The sequence below is a fragment of the Odocoileus virginianus genome, chromosome 19 (genome assembly GCF_023699985.2).
Source record: "Odocoileus virginianus isolate 20LAN1187 ecotype Illinois chromosome 19, Ovbor_1.2, whole genome shotgun sequence".
Taxonomy (NCBI): domain Eukaryota; kingdom Metazoa; phylum Chordata; class Mammalia; order Artiodactyla; family Cervidae; genus Odocoileus; species Odocoileus virginianus.
Genome location: NC_069692.1, coordinates 24641280 through 24668759, shown reverse-complemented (window position 1 = coordinate 24668759; position 27480 = coordinate 24641280). Strand labels below are relative to the sequence as shown.

The following is a 27480-nucleotide window of genomic DNA, read 5'->3' as shown; positions in this document are numbered from 1 at the left end:
GGTTACCACTGTTCTATTCTCTGCTTCTCTGAGTTCGACCTTTTTTTTTTTTTTTTTTTTTTTAGATTCCACATAAAAGGGATACCACACAGTATTGTCCTTTTCTCTGTCTAGCTTATTCCATATAGCATAATGTCCTCTAGATTTATTCATGTTTTTACAAATACTAGGATTCCCCTCCTCTTCATAGCTGAATAATATTCCATTATATGTATTTTTACCACCTTTTCTTTATCCATTCATCCATCAACAGACCCTTAGGCTTTCATATCTTGACTATTATGAATAATGCTGCAATGGAATGTTGAAATATAGATATTGCTTTAAAATACTGATTTTGTTTTCTTTGAATATATACCCAAAAATGGGATTGCTGGATCATATGGTATTTCTATTTTTTTTTAATTTTTATTTTTAATTGGAGGATAATTGCTTTACAATATTGTGTTGGTTTCTGCCATACAACAATAATCAGATATAAGTATACATACTCCCCTCCCTCTGGAGCCTCCCTCCCAGGACCTCATCTCACTCCTCGAGGTCATCCCAGAGCACCAGACTGAGTTCCCTGTGTTATAAACAAATCCATTCTCTACATTTTTGTCTTTATTCCTGCCCTGCAAATAGTTTCATCAGTACCATTTTTCTAGATTCCGTATATAAATATATGCATTAATATGTGATATTTGTTTTTCTCTTTCAGATTTAGTTCACACCGTATAACAGATTTTAAGTTTGTCCTCCTCAGTTAAACTGACTCAAATTTGTTCCTTTTTTAATTGGCTGAGTAATATTCCATTGTATATATGTACCCACAACTTCTTTATCCATTCATCTGTTGATGCACATCTAGGTTGCTTCCGTGTCCTGGCTGTTGTAAATAGTGCTGCAGTGAACATTGGGGGTATATGTGTCTCTTTCAATTATGGTTTTCTCAGGATATATGCCTAGTAGTGGGATTGCTGGGTCATATGGTAGTTTTATTCCTAATTTTAAAGGAATCTCTGTATTTTTCTCCATAGTGGCTGTTATCAGTATGGTAGTTCTATTTTTAATTTTTTGAGAAATTTCTATACTGTTTTCATATTATCATTATATGCACCAGTTTACATCTCCACAAAAAATATATCTTGTCACTGTTTTAAGTGCTGGTTAAAGATGGGAAAGGAACTAATGGATGCCCTTACTTGCCATTTCTCCCTGTGGCAGAAGATAACAGTACTGTTTTTAAGAATGAGATTTGAGGGTGGCTTTATATTATAGAAAATTTATTTTTCTTCATAGGCTATAGCTAAAAAATCTAAGAAGCCAACTCCAGTTACTAAATTTCCTTATGCACTGACTCTTTGCTAGGGTCAGTTTCCTTCAAAGTTGTGAGAATATGACTGATTGCTGTCCTTATCAGTCAAATTCAAAATATGGAAGAGTTTTAATATTACAAGAGCTTCTTATTTGGCTCCCAAACAGTAATACACTATACTTGGAAGCAAATGACAGAAAGAATAAGGCTTGCAAATCATCAACTTCTGTCTTTGTATCTCTCTTAAACAGAAACAAGTTGTCTACATTATGCAGGAATACAATGATGCTCTTCAGAGAGCTGATCGATTGTCTGTTGCCCGAGAAAACTTCCTTATGGGAAAAAAGAATCCTCCTAACTTAGTGACACAGGAAGACCTGACTATTTACACAAATTGGTTAGTGTGTCACCTACACTCGCTCAAGATTATTCACCACTATGTGCAGGTACGTGAAACAGTTATATGGTGATGCATTGCCTTCCCAGGACGGTCAGGACATTGCTTTCTTCACACCTGTCACCTAATTTGGGGTTGTCAGTTTCTGTATTCCATCTGCCTTACAAATGACAGGAAAATAATGGGTCACTAGCTTTTTTCTTTGAGACCTTTGAAACTATTTTTCTTTAGAATCTTGCTCTAATGAAATCACTCCATTTAGCTTTCCCAAAGATGTCTCTGTTACACTACTTTGTATCCACTCTATGATTTCTTGTTTTCACCTTCTTGTTCTGGATTTATGCTCTCCAATGTAGATCCACTTTTTAAATTCAGCAATCCCTAGTGAGGGTCTAACTTATGCCAGGGACATATCCTGAGCCATGTGGGAGTATGTAATCTTTGCTGATGGTGAGGGACAGGGAGGCCTGGCATGCTGTAACCCATGGGTTCGCAAAGAGTGGGATGCGACTTGGTGACTGAACAGCAGCAGGAAAATGTGAGTCACAGGATGATAGGAAAAAGGGCAAGCAAGTAGTTAACTTAAATACAATGTGATGAGTATAATCACAGTAAAGAGAGTCACAGAGGAGAGGCCCTACTGCAAGATACAGGCATCAGAAAGGAGTGATGTGACCACATTCTGTTTTAGAAAGATTGCTGTTTTGCCACCTAATTTTTTCTTACTCTGCTACACCTCATCTTAGTGATACCACCAACCATGACTCCTGGCCATCATCCTGACATCATTCCTTCCCCAATCAGTCACTGTGAGGTCTACCTCTGAATCATCTCTCCCCTGTTACATGGCATAGTAATGATCTGCTCCTAAGTCCTGGTCCCCCACTAAACTCTGAACTCTTTGAATTTGGTCCATGTCTTGCTTATTTTTGTGTCTCTAGCACCTCACATGATGCCTTGCTCATTATGGGTCATTGATCAAGGTAGGCCTGCCTGGATGTTAAGGTCACTTAGAATTGGTAACAACACAGTGTCCCTAACTCCAGATTTAGCCCCTCATGATTGAGCAGATTACTGAGGCCCACCTCCACCTCCTTCCTCCCCTATCAAACCAAAGGGCTGCTCCTGAAACAAAGTCTGGAAACTTCTTTGAGAACTGAATTGACACATGACCCCTTGGTTGTCCCCTTCTGTAGGCCCTCCAATATTTACCCATCTCCAAAGCTCTGAGTGTAGCTGTTGATGAAGTCCCTGAGGTTGGTCAGGAAAATGAAAAGGTTCCTGTTGATGACACTGACCCTGACATCCAGGGTTATGCATCTCCAGACTCTATGAATACCAGTGTTTCAGGTAAGAAGTCTTCTTTCCCCTTGGGAAATGTGGAGAAAAGATTGTGATTTTGCACGTGTGCACCTGATCTTGCTTGAAATTTTTCTATGTATCAAAAAATTATATCTTTTTAAAAAAAATTGGCCATGCCATGCAGTCTACAGGATCTTAGTTCCATGACCAGGAATCAAACCTGGGCCCCAGTGGTGAAAGCACCAGATCCTAACCACTGGACTGCCAGGAAATTCTCAAAAGTTTTATCTTCTTAATTAACAAGTGTTAATCTAATATTTTCTGGTGGAAAAAAAAAACACTTCTCTTAGAAATTATCATCTCCATCTTTATAGCTAGACAATTAAGAGAGGGGGGAAAAAAGCAATAAACTTGAAGTTGGGAGTACTGGACTCTAGGCCTATTCTGTGTGGCCTACACTGTGAGTCTATGTTTAAGTCATTTCATCTCCATGGGCCTCAATTTACTCATCTCCAAAATAAAACTTTTAGATTAAGTGATCGCTAAGGTCACCTTCATTTTTTTCCCCAGGGTTGAAAACATTTCATTTCTTTTTTTTTTTAACACCAAAAACATTTTGTATTGGGGTATAGCCAATTAACAATGTTGTGATATTTTCAGGTGAACAGTGAAGAGACTTGGCCATACATATACATGTATCCATTCTCCCGTCAATCCCCCTGCCATCCAGGCTGTCACATAACATCGAGCAGAGTCCCTTCATTTTTGATTTTACATGATCTTTAAAGACTTCCCTTATCTGAATCAATTTAATAGTCTTCTTACCCTTACCTTATGTTACAGATGACTTAGAAATCTAATCAGGTTTTTACTCTGAGTGATGAATTTACCAGTTGCACCTGGAGAGACAGCCAACCCAGTTGTGGGGAATCAGAGAAGGTATATCAAATGGGAAGTCCAATCTGGGTGCTTAGAGATGAGTAAGAGTGAGCCAGGCGAAAGGAGGTGAAGGTTCTCAGCTTCTCCTGATTTGTTTGTTAACTTGTTAAGTCATATTCTTTGTCTACCCCAAAGGACTACAGATAGTTCTGTTCTCACTAAGTCATTCCCCAGAGGGTCTGTTGGATTTCTCCGCAGGCTACAAGAAGGGGGAGTCCTGGCTACCTCCCCAGAAAACCAGCACCATGAGTCTGTCCCATAGGCCTCGCTGAGTGTGTGCAGTCTGCAAACTGTGGCAGAGAGGGCTGGGCATGCAGCAGAGTGGCCCTCACCATCCGCGGAAGAGGCCCTGGCTTCAGTTTTCTCAAAGGACTCTCCTTTTTCCCTCTGAGACTAGTATTCATTGGTGTTAATGCTCTTCATTTTGGATATTTTCAGGGCCAATGAGAACAGAAACTGCTTTCGTTCTGCCCCAACACACAACAGAAACAGAAGAACTGAAACCTCAGCTGAGGCTGCTGCTCTCCCATTTCAATATCTCATATGACGTGGAAGAGCTGAGGGATGCTTCTAAGGAGACAGAACTTTTTGCCTTGGTACTTCATGGATTCTTTCTTAATGCAAATATAGGTGTTCATGAAAGAAAATACTAGTATCTGCCACGAAGTTTGATATTCACACTGCCACGATTGTTTCTACAGTGATAAAATATAATAGTAATAGGTGAGATTTAGACTAGCAGTTTAACTTTCTCTCTGTTAGAATTTCGAAACCCTTGAATATCCAACCCAAAGTGATTGTAGGATTATTTTTCTACAGAAAGAAAATGAAAAAAAAAAAAAAAAAGAAAAGAAAATGGTAGGTTGTAGTCCATAATAGATGATGTAAATATAGCCAAGATTTGGCATTTTTCAAGTATAGAGTTGTCTATTGTCTAAAGCCCTTTGATTCTCAGAAAGTCTACCAATAGCTCTTCAGTTAGCAAAATGCTTTATATTCAGTACAGTGTATATTGTGTAGTGATTTTTAAAGTCAAGCAGTCATAGTCTGCTATCTCATGGTGTTGCACCTCCTTGAATAAAAAAATCATATTATCAAAAGCCATATTAGAACTTGTTTCAAAGGGGGAAAAATAGGATTATACATAGAGAACCTCAAATTTACAATAATAAACTTTTTAGCCAGAGTTTCAGCAAAGACATTTTTCTAGATCTGGGTGTATAATATTTGTAAATGTATGTATTTGCTAGGTAAAAATAATAAGTTGATTAATCCAAAAAGGCAAAGATCAAACCTGTATGTTTTTGAACACCCTTTGTGTAAGAAGGAACGACTTGCTTACTTACTTACTTACTCTATCACCATTTACTTTGACCTGGAAGTTTCACATACATGTGTATTTGTTTCAGCATTATTTTAATTGGATTATTTCTATTATTATGTAACATGGACTCTTCAAGCTCACTGGAACCAGTGGTATCACATGTCCTCCGGTTTCTTTGAAGGCGGTTATGTTTAGCTTTTGTCTTTCTTTTCATATCAGCAGCAGCACTTTCTTCAGCAGAGAGTGCTTCTATGGGAGTATCCTCACCCTCATTATCAGCAAGTATTATGATAGACCCAAACCAGAATCAGAACAAGAGGGTGTTAAAAAGAGTCCAAATAAATATAGGTAGGTTATGGCACAGTGATAACAAAAGAACTTGAGGCTGCAGAACTCTCCCACAGAGCAGCCTCCTCCCCAAAGAACAGCTTGTCTTCTTCACATAGAGTTTCTACTTTTGATTTTCTTGTAACAGTATTATGTGCCGTGCTAATTGTGCTCCCAAGATAATCACATTACAACAAGTTTTTTTGTGTAGGATGAATTTCTATAAACAGGAAGAGTGTTTATTTTGGTTTTCCAAAACCCCAGAGCAGGGTCAGCAAACTACAGCCTGCAGCCCACCTCCTAGTGTTTGTTAAAGTGTTATTGGCATACAGCCATGCCGTTTCATTTGTGTACTGTCTATGGCTGCTTTCACACTGCAACTGCAGCACTGAGTAGCTGTAACAGAGACCATGTGGTTTGCAAAGTCTAAAATATTTACCATCTGGCCCTTTAAGAAAAAGTTTGCCACTCTAGCTTAGACTGGCACCATCTCACTGAACTTTGTGCACGGATGGGTATGATCTGTGTCTGTCTGATGTGGTAACCACTAGTCACAGGTGACTGTGAAACATTGGGTAGTGTAAACAAGGAACTAACTTTTATCTAATTTTTTATAAATTTGCATTTAAATGTTAAATAGCCACATATGGCCAGGAACAATAGTATTGGATAGCACAGCCTGGAAAGTACCAGCATTAACTGGAAGAATCTTTAGCTCTGTGACTCACTGAACTTATTCATTCCAGAAACTTTTTTTCAGGCCCTAGTGTGTGCCAACACTGTGTCAGGTTCTCTCTCTATATATAATTAAATATACATAAGATTTACCATTTTAACCTTTTCTGAGTGTACAGCTAAGTGGTGGTAAGAGCATTCACACTGTTTTGCAACCATCCCCATGGGATAGATTCTTGAGATTCCCTCCACAAACTCTCCTTGCACTGAGAAAGTCATGACACAGGTGGCCAGTGCACTGATGAAGGCACTTGCACAGGCTCGGGAGGCCTGGGTCTGCCCGAGAAGGGAGGACGCAGTGTCTGCATCTTAGCAGTAGGCAGGTATATCATAGAAAGCACTGGCAGCCTCAGTCTGGAACTGAGATGTGAGGGGTGTGACTGATGTACTGTAAGGAGCTTTAATAGGTCCCAGCATCTGGACTCGTCTCTCTAGCAATATCCCGGTCAGGCTTCTGGGAGCAGGATTTATCTAACCCTTAAATTTTCTCATTTACCAGGTGGTCAGGAAAAGGGAATGTATTCCGAAAGATAGTCTACTGCCTGTTGAGGGTCCATTTAAAAATATATATAAATAAATATATTACATTATTTCCAATCTTTGGAGCAGATATTCAGAACAAGTAACACACACATGATTATAGTAATAGGCTGACTGAATGCATGTGCCCCTCAGGTATTTACATTTAAGTCCTATTACTGTCACAGAATCATGTTTTATAAAATAGTTTGACTCAAAGACCCTTTCAGAGGCAGTCTACCTATTCTTGAAATTGCCCCCAGTCTGAATCTGTTTTTTTTTTTCCCCTGGGCTTCTCTTTTCTCAATCCTGTTTAGGTTTCCCAAAAATTTCAAAGCATCTTCATGGAGCAACAGAGAATGCAAACGTTTCCAGACTATAATGCTGGGATAGCTAAAGTGGAAAATTTGGATTTGACAGGACCTGGTAGGGCCTTGAAAAAGAGAGCCAACTGGACTTCCTTTATAAAGGTAAGGAGCCCTGTGGTGATGGACACTTGTGAATGATGTCAGCCATGTCACAAAGTGTCTTCCAAGGAGGCCAGACAACCTGGCAGCATCAGGTCTGTCAGATGCCTGTTATCCCCTCTCCTCAATGCCCTCAGCAAACTGTGCCCTAGGAGCAAGGGTAGGTGCCTGCCTGACTTAGGAGAGGCGGCTTAGAAAACCTGGCTTGTGTACCACCATCCCCCAGCTCCTTCCTGCCTTGAGTCGGTTGAAGTTAGCCAGGCTGATCTACCTTTTCTGGAAGTTCTCGAATATTCCTTTGCCCCTCTCTATTGAGTCAGGACTCCTTTCTTGTTGTTAGTGACCTGGGCTACTTGGCAAGAATAAAGAACATTCAAAATTATGACTGAGTTGTGTAAATCCAGTTTTTTAGTCAAAAACTGTTTACTGACTGCATTCTGCGTGTCATACATGGCCCTTCGTGCTAGAGATACACAATTCACAGTTATTCAAAAGTGAGTAGCTTAAATGAGCTGATGTGAGATTGTGGTAAATACAGTTGATTCTCATTGTTTGGGGGTAGTTATGTTCCGTAAAGTTGCCACGAACGCTGAATTAACAGATCCTCAGCCACTGCTCATAGGGGAAATAAAAGGTTAGGTTCATCAATTGATCAATACATAACTAGTTTTATATGTGTTTCTATTTGAAGAGACTTTATTCAATATATGTTGTTGATTCATTAACATCAAACTCATGGCCAATAGCGCTATAACTCATACCTGAACAAAGCTTTTTGAACACTTATCCTTCTGTAAGACACATCACAGCCTTCCTACACTTAGGAACACTAGACAGCTCTTCAGCCCCCTGTTGGAGGCCATTTTAAATAGTGAAATTACTAATGAAAAGCACAAAAAGTATAAAAACCTGGCACTAATTAGGCCATAAAAAGAACATTTGTTTGTAGTACACACTCAAATAAGTAGTAAATAGGTGAAATATCACCTTGTTTGTCCTCAGCTGGGAATGTGGGATTGGGCGACTTGGAATTTTCACCATTCTGTGCGTGTCCATGAATATCCAGGAAAGTTCTGTATTGATTTGGGGATAACAAATTTCAGTGAGTAGGCAAATACAAAATACAAAATCCATGAATAATGAGGATCAACTGTGTCATGAAGGAAACATCTTATGTGATAAAAATGGATAGAAGGAAAGCAGAGAAATCACAGATTATTCCTAAATCTGGGGCTTGAGCAAATAGGTGGTTGGTGTAGGGAAAGCCGGACTTTGTGTTTTAGATTATTATACTTGCCATTCACGTATAAATATCAAGGAGATAGTTGGATATAACAGGCTGGAGCTTAGAGCTAGTTCTAAATTTGAAAGTTACGAGTACATTGAAGTATTTACAGCCATAGAACTAATTTTTGAAATACAGCTTCTTAATATGAAAGGTGAAGTTTTACATGTGGAGCCACAAGGAGATTTTGTGGGCAAACTTCTCTTGCCCCATAAAGTTAGTGCAGTGCCCAACACTGATGGATTTAGGGTCCCTTTTGCCAGCAAATGGTGCTGTGTCATTCTAGATGGAGCTACTGCATCTCAGGCCAGGTACCAGCAGGAACTGCTGTTGTTCTCTCCCTCCACAGATCTGAGAATCCACATGGACCCTTGCCAAGACTTCACATGCTCTAGAAAACTACCTAGCACTGAGGCCAGATCCCATTTCAGAAAATCCTTGGTTCTCTTTATTTGCAAATTTTATTGAGAACAATTCTGTTATATTTAAGTTTGTGTGTACGTGTTTGTCCACTAGATTAAGCCAAAATGTGATCCTTGGCAAAAGAAGCTTTTGACCAAGCTAAAAGAACGGAGAAGAATAGATGTATTAATGCAACTCCAAGCAAAGTTTCTGAAGGTAAAAAAGTAACCATGTTTCCTTGTAGATAAAATTCTGGTCTCAGAAAATTGAATTCTTTCCATTTTAGCCAAATATTAGCCATGGATTCACTATGAAGGCTCTATTTGGAAATTGTCTAATCTAGTTGCCAGATTTTATATCCTGTTAGCTTTCATTAGTGACAGTTGTCAAAAGAGTTGGCTTTAACACTAAGTCTCTGTGTGATATTGCTCTAGTCACATAATCTCTTTCAGTTTCGTTTCCTCATTGTGAAACCAAACTAGTGGACTAAACATTGAACTATCTTACTTTTACTGTGGTAAAAAAAATATACACACATAGCATAAAATGTATCATCTTACCCATTTTTAAGTGTATGATTCATCAGTGTTCAGTATATTTCACAGTGTTGTGAAGTAGATTTCCAGAACTTTTTCATCTTGCAAAACTGAAACTCTCTGCCTACTAAACAACTCCCTATTTCCTCTTCCTCCCAGCCCCAAGCAACCACCATTCTACTTTCTGTTTCTCAGTTAGACTACTCTTAGATACTTTATATAAATAGGATATACAGTATTTGTCCTTTTGTGCTGGCTTCGTTTCACTTACCAGAATATCCTTAAGTTCATCCACCTTGTAACATGTGACCAGATTTCCCTCCTTCTTGTTTTTCATGAACATTTATATCAGCTTTATTCACAATAACCAAAAACTGCAGACAACCTGGATGTCCTTTAGTGGGTGAATAACCTGAAGTATGTTCATACCATGAAACAGCAATCAGCTATAAAATGGAACAAACTGTTGATAGACCCCAAAACCTGGATGAGTCATCAGAGAATTGTGTGAATAAAAAACTCAGCCCCCGCCCCCCAAAAAAAAACTCAGCCCCTAAAGACTCCATGAGTCCATTTATACAACATTCTTCAGTTCAGTTCAGTTCAGGCACTCAGTCATGTCCAACTCTGCAACCCCACGGACTGCAGCACACCAGGCTTCCCTGATCCATCTCCAGCTCCGGAAGCTTGCTCAAACTCATGTCCATCGAGTCGGTGATGCCATCCAACCGTCTCATCCTCTGCCATCCCCTTCTCCTCCTGCCTTCAATCTTTCCCAATATCAGGGTTTTTCCAATGAGTCGGGGTTTTTTTTTTTGCATCAGGTGGCCAAAGTATTGGAGCTTCAGCTTCAGCATCAGTCCTTCCAGTGAATATTCAGGACTGATTTCCTTTAGGATGGACTGGTTGGATTTCCTTGAAATCCAAGGGACTCTCAAGAGTCTTCTCCAATGCCATAGTTCAAAAGCATCAATTCTTCAGCACTCAGCTTTCTTTATTGTCGAACTCTCACATTCATACGTGACTATTGGAAAAACCATAGCTTTGACTAGACGAACCTTTGTTGGCAAAGTAATGTCTCTGCTTTTTAGTATGCTGTGTAGGTTGATCATAGCCTTTCTTCCAAGGAGCAAGCGTCTTTGAATTTCATGACTACAGTCACCATCTTCAGTGATTTTGGAGCCCAAGAAAATGAAGTCTGTCACTGTTTCCATTGTTTCCCCATCTATTTGCCATGAAGTTATCAGACCAGATGCCATGATCTTAGTTTTATGACTGTTGAGTTTTAAGCCAACTTTTTCACTATTCTCTTTCACTTTCATCAAGAGGCTCTTCAGTTCCTTTTTGCTTTCTACCATAAGGGTGGTATCATCTGTGTATCTGAGATTATTGATATTTCTCCTGGTAATCTTGATTCCAGCTTGTGCTTCATCCACCCTGGCATTTTGCATGGTGTACTCTGCATATAAGTTAAATATGCAGGGTGACAATATACAGTCTTGACATACTCCTTTCCCAATTTGGAACCAGTCTGTTGTTCCATGTCTAGTTTTAACCGTTGCTTCTTGACCTGCATACGGATTTCTCAGGAGGCAGGTAAGGTGGTCTGGTATTCCCATCTCTTTAAGAATTTTCCACAGTTTATTGTGATCCACACAGTCAAAGGCTTTGGTATAGTCAATAAAGCAGAAGTAGATGTTTTTCTGGAACTCTCTTGTTTTTTTGATGATCCAACGGATGTTGGCAATTTGATCTCTGGTTCCTCTACATTTTCTAAATCCAGCTTGAACATCTGGAAGTTCATGGTTCATGTACTGTTGAAGCCTGGCTTGGAGAATTTTGAGCATTACTTTCCTAGCATGTGAGATGAGTGCAATTGTGAGGTAGTTTGAACATTCTTTGGGATTGCCTGTCTTAGGGATTGGAATGAAAACTGACCTTTTCCAGTCCTGTGGCCACTATTGAGTTTTCCAAATTTGCTGGCATATTGGGTGCAGCACTTTACAGTATCATCTTCTAGGATTTGAAATAGCTCAGCTGGAATTCTATCACCTCCACTAGCTTTGTTCATAGTGATGCTTCCTAAGGCCCACTTGACTTCTCATTATAGGATGTCTGACTCTAGGTGAGTGATCACACCATTGTGGTTATTTGGGTCATGAAGATCTTTTTTGTATAGTTCTTCTGTGTATTCTTGCCACCTTTTCTTAATATCTCCTGCTTCTATTAGGAATCGAACTGGGGTCTCCTGCATTGCAGTTAATCTTTATTAACTGAGTTATCAGGGAAGCCCTGCAAACTCTTAAAATGACAGAATTATAGAAATGGAGAACAAATTCATGGATTGTAGGGATTAATAAGAGAATGGTGGGGAAGGAGATGAAGTATAACTATAGATGGGTAATATGAAGGATCCTTATGATGAATCTGTACCATATCTTGACGTGATACAAGATGCTGTCTCAATGCCAGTATCTAGGTTGTGATATTGTACTATGATTTTTCAAGAAATTACATTGGAAAAAATGAAGTGAGGGTTTCATGGCGTCCTTTTATATTATTTTTTCCTTGTCTTTTCTCAAATTGTGGTAAAAATTATATGTAACCTGAAATTTGCCATTTTAACCATTTTTCAGTGTACAGTTCAGTGGTATTAAGTAAGTTCATAAAGTTATACAGCCATCACCAACATCCATCTCCAGAACTCTTTTCCTCTGGCAGACTGAAACTCTTTACCCATTAAATAATAACTCCTCATTCCTCTCCCCCTCTAAATTCTAGCAACCACCATTCTGCTTTCTGTTTCTGTGAGTTTGACTACTCCAGGCAGCACATATTATGGAATTATACAGGATTTGTCTTTTTGTGACTGCTTATTTTACCCTTCATAGTATCCTCAAGGTTCATTCGTGTTGTAGAATTTATTAGAATTTCCTTCCTTTTTAAGGTTGAATATTTCTTTGTATGTATCCACCACATTTTGTCTGTTCATTTGTTGTTGAACATTTTGGTTGCTTTCACCTCATGGCTATTGTGAATAAGACTACTCTTAACATGGATATGAAAATAACTCTTTGAGATCCTGCTTTCAGTTCTTTTGTATATATACCCAGAAGTAGAATTTCTGAACCATAACATAATTCTACTTTTAACTCTTTTTGAGGAAGCACCATAGTATTTTCCATAGTAGTTGCAGCATTTTACAACCTCACCAATAGTGCAAAAGTGTTCAGTTTCTCCATATCCTCATTAACACTTGTTATTTTCTTTCCTTTTTAAATATTAGTTTTCTTAGTAGATAAGAAGTGATGTTTCAATGTGTTTTTTTTCCTTTTTTAATTTCTCTAATGATTAGTAATTTTGAGCACTTTTTCATATGCTTTTTGGCCATTTGTATATCATATTTGGAGAAATTCCTTTGAAGTTCTTTCTTTTTCCTTAAAGGTCTTTGCCTATTTTTTATTGAGTTATTTGATTTTTTTTTATGGTTGAGTTGTAGGAGTTTTCCTTACATATTCTGGACATTACCACCTTATCAGATACATTATTTGCAAATTATTCTCTTGTTATTTAAGTTGTCTTTTCAGTCTTAATTTTTTCCTTTGATACACAGAATTGTTTAAGTTTGGCTGAATCACATTTGTCTATTTTTACTTTTTTTTTTTTGGCCTGTTCATTTTGTATCATATCCAAGAATTTGTTGCCAAGTTCAGTATCATGAAAATTTCCCCATTTTCTATTAAGACTTTTATAGTTTGAGGTCTTATGTTTAGATTTTTAATCCATTTTGAGTTAACTTTTATATATGGTATAAGGATCCAACTTCATTATATTATATGTGAATATCCATTTTTTCCCCAGCACCGTTTGTTGAAGAGACTGTCCCTTCTCTTTTTGTTCTTAACTTATTTATTTTTAGTTGAAGGATAATTACAATACTGTGTTGGCTTCTGCCATACATCAACATGGATCAGTCCTAGTTATACATATGTCCCTTGTTCCTTCTCTTTTGTGTGGGGTTGGCACCTTTACTCAGATCATTTGATTAGGCACTCAAAAGTTTATTTCTAAGCTTGCCATTTTATTCCATTGGTCTGTATGTCCAATGTACACCAGTACCATGCCATTTTGATTAAGGTAGCTTTGTAATATGTTTTGAAATCAGGAATTTTGAGTCTTCCAACTTTGTTTTTATTTTTCAAAGTTATTTTGGCTATTTGGGGCTTCCCAGGTGGCTCAGAAGAGGAGAGTGAAAAAGTTGGCTTAAAGCTCAACATTCAGAAAACTAAGATCATGGCATCTGGTCCCACCACTTCATAGGAAATAGATGGGGAAACAGTGGAAACAGTGTCAGACTTTATTTTTTGGAGCTCCAAAATCACTGCAGACGGTGATTGCAGCCATGAGATTAAAAGACGCTTACTCCTTGGAAGGAAAGTTATGACCAACCTAGACAGCATATTAAAAAGCAGAAACATTGCTTTGCCAACAAAGGTCTGTCTGGTCAAGGCTATGGTTTTTCCAGTGGTCATGTATGGATGTGAGAGTTGGACTGTGAAGAAAGCTGAGCGCCAAAAAATTGATGCTTTTGAAGTGTGGTGTTGGAGAAGACTCTTGAGAGTCCCTTGGACTGCAAGGAGATCCAACCAGTCCATCCTGAAGGAGATCAGTCCTAGGTGTTCATTGGAAAGACTGATGCTGAAGCTGAAACTCCAATACTTTGGCCACCTCATGGGAAGAGTTGACTCACTGGCAAAGACCCTGATGCTGGGAAGGATTGGGGGGAGGAGAAGAAGGGGATGACAGGATGAGATGGCTGGATGGCATCACCAACTTGATGGACATGAGTTTGAGTAACTCTTCGAGTTGGTGATGGACAGGGAGGCTTGGCATGCTGCGATTCATGGGGTCGCAAAGAGTTGGACACAACTGAGCGACTGAACTGAACTGAACTGAGGTGGCTCAGTGGTAAAGAATCCACCTGCCAGTGCAGGAGCCGCAGGAGATGCAGGTTCAGTCCGTGTTGGGAGGATCCCCTGGAGGAGGAAATGGCAACCCACTCCAGTATTCTTAACAGGACAATCCCATGGACAGAGGAACCTGGCGAGCTTCAGTCCATTGGGTTGCAAAGAGTCAGACATGACTGAATATGAGATCCCATATGCATTTTGGGGTGAATTTTTCTCCTTTAGCAAAAAAAAAAAAAACACCATTGGAATTTTGATAGAGATAGGACTAAATAATCTTTGAAGGTTCCTTGTGGTATTAAAATAATTGAAATACAGTAATGTGTATCACTGAAGTAGAAGTTCGGCTCTGGGACTGTCTGAGTTTTTACCTCTAGAGGAACATTTATTCAGCATCTACTACATGCCAAACATTGCAGCAATTCTGGGAGAGACCTCATTAGTGTTCTTATCCTGCTCTACATGAAAAGCCAGGATTTCAACAGGAATATGAGCCCAGGGCTCTGTCCTTATAGAGCCTGTGTTTTTCACACACTACCCAGCTGCCTCACCCTCCATCTCCTGGCAACTTCCTAAGAGTAGACAAACCCAGAACTGATTAGAGTTTATCGTTTCACTGGTGCCACAACATGTGTGGGGGTGCTACTTGCTACTGTGTTTCAGGGGTTGTCACAGAACTTTTTAATTAGTTGCTTATGCATATTTGCATACTCAGTGTTCTTTGGAGGAACATGCCTAAGCGAACTACGATGTTTGAGTTTACTTATATTTTTTTAAATGAATAAAGTCCCACCTGGGACTTCTTATTATTAATGTGTATGTGACCAAATTCTTGCTGAGAAGGGACTAACCCTTCTTCCAACCATCTCTTCTCCTCTGTGTTCTACTCGAGATTTCCAACCCTGAGCGAGTGATGCAAGTGCTCCAGGATCATGCTACGAAGATGGTCTTGCTGGCTTCGTCTCATCCAACATGTGTGACTTCCCAGGGCAACTATGACCAAATCTGGGAGACTATTTATAGCAACATCAACCTCTACCAGGTACAATAGGAAGAAATAACCAATATGCCTTTCTGTTCAACTCACCACCTGTTTATAGACCTTAGAAATTTACTTTGAGCCACTAGGGACTTTCCTGGTGGCTCAGATGGTAAAGCGTCTGCCTCCAATGCAGGAGATCCAGGTTCAGTCCCTGGGTTGGGAAGATCTCCTGGAGAAGGAAATGGCAACCCACCCCAGTATTCTTGCCCGGAAAATCCTATGGATGGAGGAACCTGGTAGGCTACAGTCCATGGGGTCACAAAGAGTCGGACATAACTGAGCGACTTCACTTTCTCTTTCTGAAGGAAGCATGAGGCTTAGGAAAGTGGTGGTGGAGAGGGAAGTAGGCAACCTATTCTAGAAGAGAAACTTGAACAACAATGCAGAGGAGATACTGTATATGGAGTGTTCAAGCTCAGCTGGGTTGAGTGGAAGATTCATATGAAAATAGAGTGAAGAGAAGTTTTTTTTAGCAGGGAGGAGAGGTACCTTGTGAATGCCCAGAATTCCAGACTAAGGAATTTGTGCTTAATCCTATATATAGGAGGATTAATGTGGCAGCTGGGTATCAGGTGGATTGAAAGAGGGAAAGATTGGAGGCAGGGAAGTCAGATAGGTAGCTACTATATAGGATAGGCATGGAGTTTACCAATGAAGAAAAGTTTCTATATGAAGCTAGTGGATACTTATTTTTGCAATGTAACTATAAGCTCTTTTAAAATTTACTTATTTATTTATTTGGCTATGTTGGATCTTAGTTGCAGCATTCAGGCTCCAGAGAGCACAGGCTCTGTAGCTATGGCACTGGGGCTCAGTTACCCTGAGGCATGTGGGATCTCAGTTCAGCAACCAGGGATCAAACCCATGTCCCCTGCACCACAAGGCAGATTCTTAACCACTGGACCACCAGCAAGGTGCCCCAGAGCTATAAGATTTTTTGAAGCTGTAATCAGCTATTTGTTTGTTGCTCTAAAAGAAGAGTTTTGTTTCATTTGCTATTTAAGATAGCAATACCAGTGTGCTTATGGTCTGAGTGGAAGGAGCAGTGGAGAAGAGATGAAAGACATGAAAGAGTAAATTTGAGAAACAGATGAGGAAGGAAGAGGGAATGAGATGAAGAAACCAGGAGGAGGAGTAATTTTGAGAAAGGGAGAATGGCGTCACTTCCCTTGAGGTGAAGGTGGTACATAGAATTTTCAGGTGCATAAAGATAAGATACAGGAGCTTGTGAATGGCCCTGGCTCGCTCAGAGAGAGGAGGAAGAGGTCTGCATTAGTAAGGTAGAAGGTGTGAGTGACATGTGAGGAGGTGTGTCACTATGGGGATGCCACAGAACCACCAGTGAGAAAAAAATAGAAAGATGACAGTGTAGTTCACAGAGCCCAGTCGAAGTAAGAGGGCATAAATTTATAGTGAGTACATTCTGCATAATTATTACTTTCACCCCTAAAGATAATTATAGAGTGACTAAAAATTACACATAAAGTCACAGGTATAGAGAAGTTCAGTAAAATGCTAGAGAAAGAAGCACTATCATGGTCCAGCTTCTGGGGGTGGGCATGGGGGAAAACTGAAACCTGAAATGCATCTAATGAGTTGCAGGTTGACTGTAAGCAAACACGGGCTGGAAGCATGCCCATGTCCACACACGCACCTTCTATACCTTTTCAATCTAGAAACTCTAGAGAATCTAATGAATAATGAGTTGGCCACACAGACAAGGAAGAGATGCAGCCTACAATATCATGGCTCTCCATGGCCTGAATTGCCCGACAGGGTGTGCAGCTACCAGTGATAGCCCCTCCTCAGCTAATATCCTGCCAGAGTTGAGAAATTTGCCACACGGTTCATATTCCATTGCCATTTCACACTGAGGTATATTTCAGCATTCAAGAAGACCTTCTACTAACAAGGGGACATTTTAAAATCCTCTGGCTCTTCTGCTTCTTGAACCAGACTTGTGGGGAAGGAGACAAAGAGTATGGAAGAAGGGAGTGGAATGAAGGCAGAGTCAGCTCAGGTATCTCTGAACAGGACCTCTGTTCCTAGGATCCTGATAGTCAAAGATGCTGATTAAATTACCCAGGAAGTTCTGGTATTAACATCTGAGGGCCATCACCATGAAACTGTTTTCCTCCTTGGCTATGAGAGCAGGGGAAACTAAACTCCTGGGAGCCAATAGGATGAAAGGAGGGTGGAAAGAAGAGAAAGAATACCACTTTCTGGCTAGTTCAGTTCAGTTCAGTTCAGTCACTCAGTTGTGTCCAACTCTTTGCAACCCCATGAACCGCAGTATGCCAGGCCTCCCTGTCCATCACCAACTCCTGGAGTTTACCCAAACTCATATCCATTGAGTCAGTGATGCCATCCAACCATCTCATCCTCTGTCATCCCCTTCTCCTCCTGCCCTCAATCTTTCCCAGCATCAGGGTCTTTTCAAATGAAAATGTCTTTTCTGGCTAGTTACTGACTTGTAAAATTATTCTTGAAATTGACCAAAGGAAGAGAAATGTGAGTGCTGTATTTTTAAGCTGATTTATGGTAAATAGACCCAAAGAGACTTAGAATATCTGTAGAGTCTAGAAGTGGAACATGGGGGGAAACATAACACACACACACACACACACACACACACACACACACACACAAATTACCCTACATTAGTGTAATACAAGTTTTTCAGTTGCCTGTTCATTTGTTCAGTAATAATTGCATGGGTACTGCTTTAGTGCCAGGAATTGTGCTGGCTTAGGGAATGAAACATGCAATTAACAAGTGAACAAAGAAGTAAATCTGCATCTCTAATGTGTGGGTGCCATGCAGAAAACCAAGAAGTAGAGGGCAGTGAGGTAGAGAGGAGCACCCTCTGGTAGGGAGATCAGCCAAGATCTTTCAAAAAAGGGGGCATCTGAGCTGAAATTTGATGAACAAGGAATCAGCCATGCACACAAGCTGGAAAAGAGGTATCCAAGTAGGGAACAGAAAACAGGACAGGGTTTAAAAAGTAAATCCTGAGGCAACAACCAATAGGCAGCAGCCACCTTCCTTCATGTTTTCCTCTGGGTGTTACTTTGTGACCTCCTCCAGTATTTCTGCTTTGGTTAAGCACTTTATATAGTATCAGAGCATCAGTGGTAGTGTTGTTGCCATTCTGAATGTTGAATACTAGTGAGATGAAATTAGGATTAAGTAAAAGGTGGCAACTGGGAATGTGGGTATGAATTTTAAAGTTCTGTTACTATTTTGCAAGCTCATAGCAGTCAAGTATGAATTTTAGTGTGTATATGCTGAGCAGCATCCTGATTCTGAACACTAATATCCTATGGAAAATAACTTTCTTAAGGCCCTTCTGCATGGAGGAAAGCAAACCTCACAGTACTGTTCATTTTGACAGTTCTGAGAGAATACAGGCACTAACTGTACAGCACTTCAGAACAGTTTTTGAAAAATTCTTAGTGGATACTGTTGGCCAGTAACCTCTCTTTAGAGAATTTTTTAATGTTGTGGGTTTTTTTTTAATTTTTGAGTAGTTTTAGATTTATACAAAGGTTGCAAAGACAGTACTAAGAGTTTCCAAGTACTAAGAGTTCTCTGGGCACCACAATGCATTAGATTGTCACATCTCCCCAGTCTCCTTGGTCTGTGCCTGTTTCTTAGTCTGCCTTTGTTTATTATGACCTTGACAGTCTTTAGCAGTACTGGCCAGGCAACCTGTAGAATGTTTCCTCATTTGAGTTTGTCAGATGTATTTTTAGTGGTTACACTGGGATTACAGGTTTTAGGTAAGAACATCCCAGAGGTGAAGTGCCCTTCTCATCACCTCGTATCAGGGACAAACGCCATCAAGACATCACCGGGATGTTCATTTTGACCACATGGTTAAGCTAGTAATGTTTGCCAGGTTTCTTCATTGTAAAGTTACCATTTTTCTCTGTAAGGAGTTTCTGAAAAATCAACTTTAAACTACAAAAGTAAAAACTAAATGAACTAATGGGGACTTTAGTACTGGTGCCCCCGGTTTCACTACCTCAGGTTTATACTGATATTGCTTCAGGCCTTTTCAATGCATTTTCATCCATACATATGTCCCTATTGAAGAAAACATATATGTATATATACACAGTATAAGTTTATATTTTAGTTTTCTATATGAACCATCTGTCATACCCTATGGATATTTTTCTGCAATGTACTTTTTCCACCAAACAGTATGTCTTAGGGGCCTGTCTCTGCTGTTCTTTTTAATGGCTGCATTATATTTTCTTACATACTATAGATCTCACAGCCACCCTTCTATGGATGCTTGCTGCAATTTCCCCCCCTATTATTAATAGAAACCATGGTTACTGAACTTTCTTGTTTATGCCTCCTGTGCAGAGATGTGTCTCTTTTGCATAGCTATTTAGAAGCTGATTTTCTAAGTTACAGAATATGCACATTTGGAATTTTTCATAAATCCTGCCAAAGTGGTAATACCATTTTTCCTAATTAGCAAGTTATAAGAAAACCTGTTTTCCCACATCCATTTTGACACTGAATATACTTGTCTAAATATTGATAATGTTTGTCATGTTTCTATTACAGTGTAAATTGGCCTTTTATTTAATATTAGCATGGAAGACTGGCCACTCTTTTCTTTATAAACACAACTCTAATTTGACATTCACGTAAAGATCTAGGTTTGGGAGTTAAAGAAACAATATCAAAATTTCATGTCATTGTTAATTGATAAAAGTATATAACTAGAAAGAGATAATTCTGATCCAAATGGACTGCATTTTTGGATATTCTTTTGAAGAAAACTTAAAATAATTTAACTGCAGTCCTGATCAGAAGAAGAATCAGCTAGCCCTGCATGGATCCTCCCAGGCCTGTAATTAAGTCATGTGTCCAATGCCATTCTCCCCCTAAACACCTGTTTATTAAAATGGCTTTGTATGGACATTAAATACTGCTATTGATCATCATATTTCTAAAGATATGGTTTAAATTGGTCACTGTTTTTTAACTTTATGGTAAAGTGGCAGAAAACACTGTATCCTTTGCTTCTTCTCACTGGCCACACCAAAGAGGGAAGAAGAGGACAGCCATTTTCGCCTATCTATGTTCTTATTCCCCTCCATCTCCAGCGATATGTTACCGTGAGTATGTGGTGTGCGCTCACAAAAGTGGCGTTGTATGTTCCCTGAACTTGTACAGGAAGTTCATGGAAACATGAAACACCTTTTTCCTGGCTTCCCTCATTAAGTTCAATAGAACATTTTAAAAAGAAACATTTTCTTGTGATAATAGTGACATGTATTTATCACAGAAAAATTGGAAAATATAGAAAAGTTCAAGGAAGAATGTATGGATCACCCATTATTTTATCACCCAAATATAACAGTGTTTCTAGCATTTGATCTATATCATCCTTCTAGTCTTTTTATTCTGTGGGTATACACAAGTAAACTGTAGAGACATTTGGGCAGGTGGGAAATACTTAATAGGCTTACTTTCCCCCTATTTATTCCCTCCACTCCACCTCCCACTCCACTGTCCCTGCCAGTTTTCCAGGAGAAAATGAGATTTGCAATCAGTGGAAATATCAGAACTGTCAAAATACATGAACTCAGCCATTCTGGCAAAAGATCCAGACACAAGGTAGAATAAATGTCAAAGGTACCTACCCAGGAAGAGAGAAAGAACATAGTTGGTGGTGACATTCTGGTTTCTCATCAGCCCTCTGCTTACTCCAGTTCTCTTAGGGAAATACACTTGTGGACTTTCAGTATTTCCTGAGCAGTTTGTCTCTGTGGGCTATGGTTAGCTCATTGCTCCTGGAGGATGCTGGGCTCTCTGTCTTTACTCACCCTAGCCCGCTGTGCCCCTTTCCTTTTTTCCCAGCAGCCTGCCAGTCCAACAGTATTTTTGTAACTTGTTCAGTCATTCCTTCAAAGTCATTCACTGTAACTCAACATCACTTTCTATTCCTTCCTGTGTAATTCTGGGTAATTTTAGAAGCAGCTGAAAGAGTCACAAACCTATCAGAGAAATGCTATGTCTCCTAGCTTACCCCTTGGAGCTTGGAAATGTCATCTTTATCTGGGTGGCCATGTGCCAAAATAAATGTTTAGGTACTATGGGAAAAGAAGATGGACACTGGGGAGCAACCCGGTTTCTACCATAAGGACTTGTTGGAATTCTGAGAACCACTGTTAGAAGACAAGTAACCCAAGCAAGCCATTGACACTCAGTTTTTTCATGAGGATCAGTCCCACTATAAAAGAGCACATATTATGAGAGTGGGGTATATGCCCAGGGACAGGCAGAGAGGGCCTGCCCAGAAGGCAGGAGTGGGACCACACATCAATATTACCTTCTTCACAGTTTTCCTTAGGGCCCTGGGTTCATGACCTCCCCCTTCTCGAAATTAGGAAAGGTGACTGTGGAAATAAGTGTAAACCACAGGTTCTATGATCAGTCCTATAGGGCTGACTGACTAATGCCATCCCTGGCCAGGAGAAAACCAAGCACCTATGAGGTACCAGCAACTTATTTTCTAATTTTATGCTATTTTACAAATGTGAAAAAAGGATCAAGACTTTAAATGATTAAGTCATATAGGTTAAAAGTAGAAGAGTTTAATCCACTGATCTCTGTCAGCCTGGGACAAGACTAGATTAGAGAGGTTCAGGGTTCCAAACATCTACAAATGCTTGGGTCATCTTTTCATAAAATGAGTCATAGTAAAAATATGACCTCTAACTTATTTTAGAAACCCAGATTTTCATATGTCAGGTTGAAATGGATCATAATGCTCTCCTACTTGTTCATGTAAATATGCCTTGGATCAAGAGATTTACTTTTGTGATAACCCAACTTAGATTTTGTTAATAAGATTGCAAATGTTTATGTAATTCAACTAATGCTACTTTTTTTCCTAGACTGAAAACACTAAGGAAGATGACCTTTCGGTGCAAAGAGATGAAAATGACCCAGCACCAATAAATCTTAGCCAGTGTGCTAATAAGCCTGTGGAGCAGAAGAAAGAGACAAGGTAAAATGAAATCACTTAATGGTGACTTGAGAAAATGGATTAAACACTGTGGAGAAAACTGAATGATTGATTAATATGTCAGTTACAAGTTAACTAAAAAATATTTAAGGCTGAAATAAAAGTAGTGTTACAGCTGACCAGATAACTAACGTTTCACCCTAGGACTGAATTTTTTTTTTAATGAGAGTGATTGCTAAGAGAAATTTCTTTTAAATTTGTGTATATAGAGCCCTTATTTTCCTTCCAGTGGATTTTAAAAGAGTAGCTATTGTGAAATTAAATAAAATGACTTCAGTATGCTGTATGTGAATTTTCTGAACCACTTTGAGGTGAAAGGCATTTATTCTGTTTTTCCTGCCTGCTAAAGGTACAGTTATGCTGTGGCCCTACAGCTGTTGGGCTTGGATGACAGGACTGGGCCCAGTGACAGGGATCCTGTCCTGCTGAGGGGGACCTACTTGTCCTTTCTGTATCTGCGTCACCTGAGGATCCGGGAGCTGCAGGTATGTGAATGGTCTTGCATGCATCTGAATTGTTTGGTTGTCTGTAAGGGGGGCTTTCCTGCTGCTCCAGTAACATGCATTTTTACACTTTGTTCTGATTCTTCCATGAAATCAGGCCTTTTGGAGGGTGGTGTGTTCCTTTTCCAGCAGTAGGGTTGACCTGCCAACTTCTGGGACCCAGTAAGTTTCACTCTGTAGGATGGGCCAGCAAAGGCAGGGTCATGATCCTGTTCTTTCTTTGTTTCAGCGCATCTGCTTAGGAATTCTGAACTATTTTAGATCCGTTGAGCGAACGTTGACGATCAACACTTCAGGCCTTACCTTGGTTTCAGGGAGCCTGGTGCCTACCTCAGAAGACAGTTCCTGGGTAAATAAAGCAAAAGGAGGCATGGGCACCTCGCAAGGCCTAGGCACTCACCACTATGCCCACGGGACACCTGCCGAGCACAGGGTGAGGATTGTGCTACAGTTTTTTTTCCCATTATCATCTTGTCTCCCACGCCACTTCTTCTTAGCACTTGGAATCAGTTAAAATGATGAAGTAACAGGTGGGAGTTTCTAGGAAATAACTTTTTTGAAAAATTGCATTGAAAAGGGAAATGGCTTTTTAACCACAATAAATACAGTGTCCACTTGAGAGCAGGACACAGGCAGAGAACACGATGCCCTGGAAACCACAATAGGAAGGAAGGCAGGCATTTCAGTTGCTGGTTTATCTGCTTTATAGTAAACAGACCAAGAGGAGCCCTTTCAGAGAACCACATGTTCTTACAGAAAAATTCTTATAAGACCCTCCTTGACATTGCAAGAAGTACTTTTTTTTTTGCGCCTCTTTTCTGTTTTCTAAGCCCCAATTTTAAAAAAATAGATTAAAAAACAAATGTAGGAAAAAAAACTTGAAAGATTCAAACATTGAATTCTTCTATCCCTCCCAAAACCTGCTTAGTCCCTTGGTGCTTTTAATATCTCTTGGATATACTTTTATGTAATCTAAAAAAATTCATATTAAATCTCATATAAAAATCCCTTTCTTTGGGAGTAAAGTTGAAAAATACATTTTTTTGAAATATTGTAGACACTCTTGAAGTATGTTCATCTTAATCTCTAGAAAGTTTATTCTTGATGGTAGGATTTAATATGAATTTTTATCTTCTTAAAAGATACTAACTTGACAAATATGAAAAATAATATCTATTTAGCTACTAAATAGGTCATATTTTAAACTTGTATGACCCCTGACATATGATTGTCATGTCTTATTAAGGGTATGAAATCTTACTACCAATTGTTGCTCATATGCAGTCTGGAGTAGTGCTGTCCAGTAGAAATATAACACAAACCACAGATGTCATTTAAAATTTTCTAGAAGCCACATTTTAAAAAACATAAAGAAACATGAAATTAATTTTAATAATGTACTCTATTTAAACCTAGTGTATCTAAAATATCATCCTTCTAACATATAATTAATATAAAGAAATCATTGATGAGATATTATATATTTTTTCATACTAAATCTTCAAAACCTCTTGTTAGTATGTACATCTCAACTCAGACAAGCCACATTTCATGTGCTCCATAGCCACATGTGATTAGAGCCTACTGTATTGAACAATTCGGCTCTGGATATTAGAAAACATTTTCTTATTCTTCCTGCCTAGTCATTTCAAGTCCAACTTACTCAGTATCTGGGAGATTCTTCTTTTTGGTCTTCCCTATCAATTTCCCCCTCCCCACTCCTCACTGTACACAGATTTCCCTTTTTACCCTTCCTTCTTCCCTTGATCCTAATTTATGGTGAGCCAAGTCCAGTTAGTATGTCCCTCAGTGGAACTGGAGAGGAGGGTTAAGACACTTTTGAAGCAAACACTCCCATAAAACAAATACATCTTTTGTGTTACTAATATCCGGCCTGTCTTATACCATATCTGGGTGTGTTATTTGCTAATAGATTTAAAAAAGATCTTTCTTACCACTGTGCCCCTCTCCCCGTTTGTTTGTTCTGGGTTGGGGTAGGGTGGAAGGGAAGGAGGAGGGGGGAGAAAAATCCTATCCTGTACCATTGATTATAGGAGAAGTTTCTCAAGGGTAATACAGTATTTCTTTCCTATGGTCTCACAAATGGTAGGAATAACATCACCCTTAAGAAACTGCCTGCAGCTACTACTTTAGTGTGAGAAACTCAAGGAGGTAGCCTTTCTTTGAGGTCTTTAACAGGACCAAGTGGTTTAACTGCACTCCTTGCATGTGGCCATGTCAGCATTTAATCTAGAATGTCCAGACTAACTATGTGATTCTTTTTCATGTAGAGGATGGAAGGAACAGATGCTAATTTGTTGGGTTGATCTTGCCAGGCCAGGGCTGAGGCTACCTGGAGCAAGATTTTTGGGTGTACCAGTCAGTGGAGGTAAAGAAGTAGCAACTGAGATGGAAACCCTCTTCTCTGAGCCCAGTGTGTTTGATCTCACATGGAACATCTTAGGCCAGTATTAACACATATTTGCTCACTGATAATACCAAAAAAGGAAAGCCCCTACAACCTGTCATGAGCACTTTGCCACATGCCTACTTTAGGCACGTGGCAGAGTAGAAAGGGCCCCAGAATGAGAGGCAGCAGGCTTCTCCTGGCTGTTTGACCTTGAGCATGTTTCTTCAGGTACATAGGCCTGACACATCATGGCATGTTCAGGATCTGCCTGGATTTGACATGCTGGTATCAGAGACTGTTGTAAGCAAGTAGTGGGAGATGAAGCTGCCGAAGAAAGGAGACCATGAAAGGCTAGGCTGTCCTCAGGATATGGGACTAATTCCAAGATTGGTGAGGAAGAGAGAATTTTAAATAAGAAAATGGCACTCCTCCTTGCCTTATAAATTTCTCGAGATCTTCACCCAGACATAATCGTGTTTATTCCCTTGGTTGAACTGTTCATGAATTTTTCTATTTTCTCAAGATAAAGTCCAAGCCCCTTGGTGAAGTTTACAAGGCTGGGTGCAAGCTGGCCCCTGCCAACCTCTCAGACCTCATTTCTCCCCAACTGTCGCTGTACCTTGGTTCTTACGGACCAGGGCCTGCCCTTCCTCTGAAGGGACAGAGCTGTTCGTGCCTCTGAGTCTTGTATATAACAGCCCTTTTGTCTCTCACCGCCTCTCCTTGATAAAGGCTTGATCTTCAAGTCCATTCAAACATTACCTCTCTGAGAAGTCTTTCTTACATCTCTCTACAGAGCTTAGTGCTTCTTCCCCTGATTTTACCTACCTATATTACAGCACATGACTCATTCCAAGATTGTTGGCTTATCTACTCCCACAGGCCATGAGCCCATCATTCATTCATTCTCCCATTCATATACCCCACAAATGTTCTGACTGATAAATATACTAGGCACGGGGCATACAGCTGTAAACAAAACTGTCACAAATTCTTGCCATTATGGGACTATTTAATGGAAAGAGACAGATAATTAAACAAATACGTGACATTGTAGAATGACTGAAGGTTTGACACCAAAGTTTCTCCAAACATCCTCATCCCCTGCAGTTGGGAGGTGCCAGTGGACTGTGAGCAGAAGTGACATGTGTCACTTCAGTCCAAAGCGTGTAAGGGCTGACCCATGACCCTCCAGCTCTCTTACCCTGCTGCAGCCAGTGGAAGGCACATGTCGAGCCACGAAATAGAAACGTCCTAGATCCTTGGGTCACTGCTAGAAGAGAAAAACCTAGAAAGCAACTAGTCCTGCAGTGGGCTCTGCCTGAGTTAGAAATTAATTTGAAGTGTTGACTACTGAGCTTTAAGGTTGTTTGTCACAGAATAACCTAGGCTTTGTGGACTGGTAAAGATGGTGATAGAAGCTGTGGTGAAAAATTAAGTAGGATGAGGGGATAGAGAGTTGTTGATAGGATATTGCAGGTGGAAGGGAGGTGATCAGGGAAGACCTTACTGAAAAGGTACAGTCTGAGTAAAGACCTGAAGGCAGTCAGGGAGCAGACCATGTGACTGACTGGGGGAAGAGTGCCGGGCAGAGGGGAGAGCCAGTGCGAAGGCCCCGAGGCAGAACTCTGTCCAGCAGTGTTGTAGGAACAGCAAGGAGCTTAGTGAAGCAAATGAGGTTAGAGAGATTGGAACACATTATACAGGGCCTTGTGGATCATTGTGAGGTGTGATTTGACTTTTTATTTTTTTTAACATCTTTGCTGCTGTATTGGGAATAGATTGAAGGGCTGAGCAGAGACTAGCTACTACATTGATCAAACTAGAGACACTACATTTTAGAAGACACAAGATGAGAAATGGTTAGGTTCTGTATGATTTCCAGGCTGTTGGGATATAGAATATGAGAGAAATCATTGTTGATTCCAAAGTTTTGTCCTGAATATCTGTAAGTTTGGAGTTGCCATC

General features: G+C 39.8%; 1 protein-coding gene across 1 annotated transcript in view; it reads left to right on the top strand.

Moving 5' to 3' along the window:
• Positions 1 to 27480, top strand: part of CCDC162 (uncharacterized) — a 150019-nt gene that overhangs the window by 9817 nt on the left and 112722 nt on the right. The window contains exons 3-11 of the mRNA XM_020876610.2: positions 1552 to 1746; positions 2894 to 3047; positions 4377 to 4534; positions 7161 to 7313; positions 9112 to 9213; positions 15393 to 15542; positions 22469 to 22581; positions 22949 to 23084; positions 23332 to 23535. Coding sequence (XP_020732269.2) covers positions 1552 to 1746; positions 2894 to 3047; positions 4377 to 4534; positions 7161 to 7313; positions 9112 to 9213; positions 15393 to 15542; positions 22469 to 22581; positions 22949 to 23084; positions 23332 to 23535 — 1365 coding nt within the window. The remainder of the gene's footprint in view (positions 1 to 1551; positions 1747 to 2893; positions 3048 to 4376; positions 4535 to 7160; positions 7314 to 9111; positions 9214 to 15392; positions 15543 to 22468; positions 22582 to 22948; positions 23085 to 23331; positions 23536 to 27480) is intronic.